Here is a 4,656-nt window from a genome sequence, read left to right as displayed (position 1 = left end):
ACGTTCAGTTTTTCATCCACCAGACCCCCAGGTCCTTTTCTGCAGGGCTGCTCTCCATCATTTCTTCCAGCCTGGGGTTCCTCCTGTACGCAGCGGCCGCGTCGCGTTGTGCTGAACTCTCAGGCACATTTTTGGGGATGGTTTTGGGATCCGTGCTGCGACGGTGGCTTCTTCGAATTGAGCAGCAAAACGTGAGCAGCATCTTTTTGCTGTTTGCAGTGAAGAACCCTCCGGCAGAGCCCTCGCGCTACCTCTCCATCCCACCCAAAAGCCCCGACAAGATGGGCTTCGACGAGGTGGGTCAACCAGGGGGGACCGAGGGACCCCTCCCCCTGTTCTCGGTGGCCGGACGGCGGTTCTGCACGATGCACATCAAGCAGGAGCTTCCTTCCAATCTGCCTTTCTGCCTCAGGTGTTCATGATCAACCTGAAACGCCGGGCCGACCGCAGGGATCGCATGCTGCGCACGCTGCACGAGCAGGAGATCGCCTGCAAGCTGGTGGAGGCAGTGGATGGGAAGTGAGTCCGATGATGCACCTCCAATCACACAGCCACCGAGGTTGGAAAAGACCTACAGGATCATCCAACCGTCCACCCATCACCAGTAGCTCTCATTAATTCACAACACAAAACCCAAACGTTCCTCGATCGCCTCCAGGCTCAGTGACTCCACCCCCACCCCCAGTGCAGCCCATTCCATTCCTTGACCACTCCAACCATCCACCCATCACCAGTAGCTCTCATTAATTCACAACACAAAACCCAAACGTTCCTCGATCGCCTCCAGGCTCGCTGACTCCACCACCACCCCTACTGCAGCCCACTCCATTGCCTGACCACTCTTTTGGAGCATTAATATTTCCTGACATCCAGCCTAAATCTCCCCTGGCGCAGCTTGAAGCCGTTCCCTGCAATCCTATCGGTGTTACACGAGAATAGAGGCCGACCCCCAGCTCACTACAACCTCCCTGCAGGTAGTTATAGATAATAAGGTCTCCCCTGAGCCTCCTCTTCTCCGGACTGAACAATCCCAGCTCCTCCAGCCGCTCCTCATAGCACCCCGTTGTCCTCCAGACCCCTCGCCAGCTCTCTTGCCCTTCTCTCAACCCGCTCCAGGGTCTCAATGTCTGTCTTGCAGCGAGGAACCCAAAGCTGGACGCAGTGCTGAGTACAGGGGGACGATCACTGCCCTGTTCTTGCATGTGATGCTGTTGGCCTTCTTGGCTGGCCCGTGTTCAGCCGAGCATCAACCAATCAATTCCCCCAGCTCCATTTCCTCTACAGTCTTCCAACCGTTCCGCCCCAAACCCGTCGCGTTGCCTGGGGTCATCGTGGCCAAAGTGCAAAACCCGACGTTTTGGTTTTGTTGAACCTCATCCCGTTGGCTTCAGCCCAGCTCTCCAGCCTGTCCAGATCCCTGGCTGAGCTGGTGTTGGGTGCTGAGCGCGGTGGTGTTGGGTGCTGAGCGCGGTGGTGTTGGGTGCTGAGCGCGGTGGTGTTGGGTGCTGAGCGCGGTGATGTTGCTTTGCAGAGCCATGAACAGCAGCGAGGTGGAAGCTCTGGGGATTAAGATGCTGCCAGGCTACAAGGATCCGTACCACGGCCGGCCGCTCACCAAGGGAGAGCTGGGCTGCTTCCTCAGCCACTACCAGATCTGGAAGGAGGTGAGCAGCGGGAGAAAGCAAGAAGAAGGGAGTTGGGTTGGTTATTGGTTGGGGATTGTTGGGATTACAGAATCACCGAGGTTGGAAAAGACCTACAGGATCATCCAGTCCAACCGTCCACCCATCACCAGTAGCTCTCATTAATTCACAACACAAAACCCAAATGTTCCTCGATCGCCTCCAGGCTCGCTGACTCCACCACCACCCCCACTGCAGCCCATTCCATTCCTTGACCACTCCAACCATCCACCCATCGCCAACAGCTCTCATTAATTCACAACACAAAACCCAAATGTTTCTCGATCGCCTCCAGGCTCGCTGACTCCACCATCACCCCCAGTGCAGCCCATTCCATTGCTTGATTCCTCCACTCTTTTGGAGCATTAATATTTCCTAACGTCCAGCCCAAATTGCTGGCAAAAAAAAACAAAACAACCAAACCAACAACCACAAAACAAAACCAATCCGTTTTCTGCTCAACTTCCAGATAGTTGAGAGAGAGCTGGAGAAGTCGGTGGTGTTCGAGGACGATCTGCGCTTTGAGATCTTCTTCAAGCGGCGCCTGATGAACCTGATGTATGATTTAGAAGAGGAGGGCTTGGATTGGGACCTGATGTAAGTGGCTGAAAGCAGCGTGGGGTTGTGGTTGGGAATCCCAAAATGGAGGTGAGGGCTTCAGTGGGGCTTCAGTGGGGTGTCGTTGGTTGTTCTTCACTTGGGTTGCGTCTTGCAGTTACATCGGGAGGAAGAGGATGCAGGTGGAGCATCCCGAAAAGTCGGTGCCACGCGTGAGGAATTTGGTAGAGGCTGATTATTCCTACTGGACTTTGGCTTACGTCATTTCGCTGCGGGGAGCTCGCAAGCTGCTGGCGGCCGAGCCGCTCTCCAAAATGCTGCCTGTCGATGAATTCCTTCCCGTCATGTTCAACAAACATCCTGTGTGAGTCTGAGCTGAGCCACGGGGGGGGTATCTGCACGGGGAATGGCCCCTTCCCCGTCCCCTGGAGGTGTCCCAGCTCAGGGATGGGGCCTGGGGTGGATGCAGCCCGCAGCCGCAGCGGGGCTGGGGGGTTTTGGGGGTCCCTTCCAACGCAGCTGTGCTGTGATCCCATGGTTCTGTCATCTTCGAGGACCCATCCAAAGCAAAACGCCGTTCTGTGGTTCTGTGATCTTTAAGGACCCTTCCAACCTGATCCACCCCATGGTTCTGTGATCTTGAAGGACTCTCCCACAACCCAACCCATTCTACGGTTCTTTGATCTTTAAGGTCGCTTCTGGCTCAACCCGTTTCATTACTCTGTGATCTTGAAGGACCCTTTCAACCCAACCCATTCTATGCTTCTGTGATCTTTAAGGTCCTTTCCAACCTGATCCACCCCATGGTTCTGTAACCTTGAAGGACCCTTCCAACTCATTTTGTTGTTCTGGATCTTCGAGGACCCATCCAAAGCAAAACGCCGTTCTGTGGTTCTGTGATCTTTAAGGACCTTTCCAACCTGATCCACCCCATGGTTCTGCGACCCTGAAGGACCCTTCCAACTCATTTTGTTGTTCTGTGATCTTTAAGGACCCTTCCACAACTGAACTCATTCTTTGTTTCCATGATCTTTAAGGTCCCTCCCAACCCAATCCATTCTTTATTTCCATGATCTTTCAGATCCCTCCCAATGCAATCCATTCAATTTTCAGAATCTTTTAAGATCCCTTCCGACCCATTCTGCGGTTCCATGATCTTTAAAATCCTTCCAACCCAACCCATTCTTTATTTCCATGATCTTTCAGATCCCTCCCAGTGCAATCCATTCAATTTTTAGATGATTTTTAAGGTCCCTTCCAACCCAACCCATTATTTATTTCCATGATCTTTAAGGTCCCTTCCAACCCAACCCATCCCACGTTTCTCCAAAGGAACGCATGGCACACACTCACTCACTTTCCTCTTTTCTGCACCCAGCTCCGACTACATGAAGCACTTCAAGAACCGCAACCTTCTGGCCTTTTCCGTGGAGCCACTGCTGGTTTATCCCACCCACTACACCGGCGACGACGGCTACATCAGCGACACGGAGACTTCGGTGGTGTGGGACAACGAGAAGATCAAGACGGACTGGGATCGAGCCAAGTCCCAAAAGATGAAAGAGCAGCAGGAGCTGCGCCGAGAGGCCAAGAACTCAGACGTGCTGCAGTCCCCCCTTGACAGCACGGCAAGGGACGAGCTATGACCCCCATGTCACCTCCATGTGGGGCTTTCGTCACCTCCATGTGGGGCCTTGGCCAACATTTCACCTTCAGTCATCATCTGGGGCCTTGGCTGCCATTTTGGGGCTTGGTGAGAGCCACCATTTTGAGGCTTTGGCTGCCATTTTGGGGCCTTGGCCCACATTTCACCTTTGGTCACCATCTGGGGCCTTGGCCACCATTTTGGGGCTTGGCGAGAGCCACCATTTTGAGGCTTTAGCTGCAATTTTAGGGCCTTGGCCAAACCTCTTTTGGAACTTGGCCCACATTTCTCCTTTGGTCACCATCTGGGGCCTTGGCTGCCATTTTGAGGCCTTGGCCCACATTTCACCTTTGGTCACTATTTGGGGCCTTGGCCGCCATTTTGGGGCTTGGCAAGAGCCACCATGTTGAGGCTTTGGCTGCTATTTTGGGGCCTTGGCCCAACCTCTTCTGGGGCCTTGGCCCGCATTTCTCCTTTGGTCACCATTTGGGACCATGGCTGCCATTTTGGGGCTTGGCGAGAGCCACCATTTTGGGGCCTTGGCCAACATTTCTCCTTTGGTCACCATCTGGGGCCTTCACCGCCATTTTGGGGCCTTGTCCAAAACTCTTTCAGTGCCTCATCCACCTTCAGTTTGGCTCCTTTAGGCCTTGGCCACCATTTTGGGCCGTGAGGAGCCGGCCGGGCTCACGGTGCTCCTGGGCCGAGGCCCTGCTGCGTTGTCAACCAAAGCTCTGCGGTTGTTTCGTTTCGTTTGGTTTTTTTTATTTT

The 4,656-nt window shown here is 54.0% G+C and overlaps 1 protein-coding gene across 1 annotated transcript; it reads left to right on the top strand.

Moving 5' to 3' along the window:
- The first annotated feature begins 75 nt into the window (after positions 1-75).
- Positions 76-4,656, top strand: LOC100546534 (procollagen galactosyltransferase 1-like). The gene is made up of 6 exons (XM_010727964.3): positions 76-296; positions 413-519; positions 1,532-1,664; positions 2,152-2,279; positions 2,398-2,604; positions 3,619-4,656. The coding sequence occupies exons 1-6, from the start codon at positions 138-140 to the stop codon at positions 3,884-3,886; spliced, it is 1,002 nt and encodes a 333-aa protein (XP_010726266.1). The 5' UTR covers positions 76-137; the 3' UTR covers positions 3,887-4,656.

The sequence above is a fragment of the Meleagris gallopavo genome, unplaced genomic scaffold (assembly GCF_000146605.3).
Source record: "Meleagris gallopavo isolate NT-WF06-2002-E0010 breed Aviagen turkey brand Nicholas breeding stock unplaced genomic scaffold, Turkey_5.1 ChrUn_random_7180001951040, whole genome shotgun sequence".
NCBI lineage: Eukaryota > Metazoa > Chordata > Aves > Galliformes > Phasianidae > Meleagris > Meleagris gallopavo.
The sequence above is the reverse complement of the archived record's forward strand: the minus strand, read 5'-3'. Positions and strand labels throughout refer to the sequence as shown.

What these genes read in the sequence shown, in the direction of transcription:
- LOC100546534 (XM_010727964.3), top strand. Translation starts at nt 138, where the DNA reads ATGGTTTTGGGATCCGTGCTGCGACGGTGGCTTCTTCGAATTGAGCAG. An exon ending in ACAAGATGGGCTTCGACGAG is followed by an intron (nt 297 to 412) that starts GTGGGTCAACCA and finishes TTTCTGCCTCAG; the next exon opens with GTGTTCATGATCAACCTGAA. An exon ending in ATGTTCAACAAACATCCTGT is followed by an intron (nt 2,605 to 3,618) that starts GTGAGTCTGAGC and finishes TTCTGCACCCAG; the next exon opens with CTCCGACTACATGAAGCACT.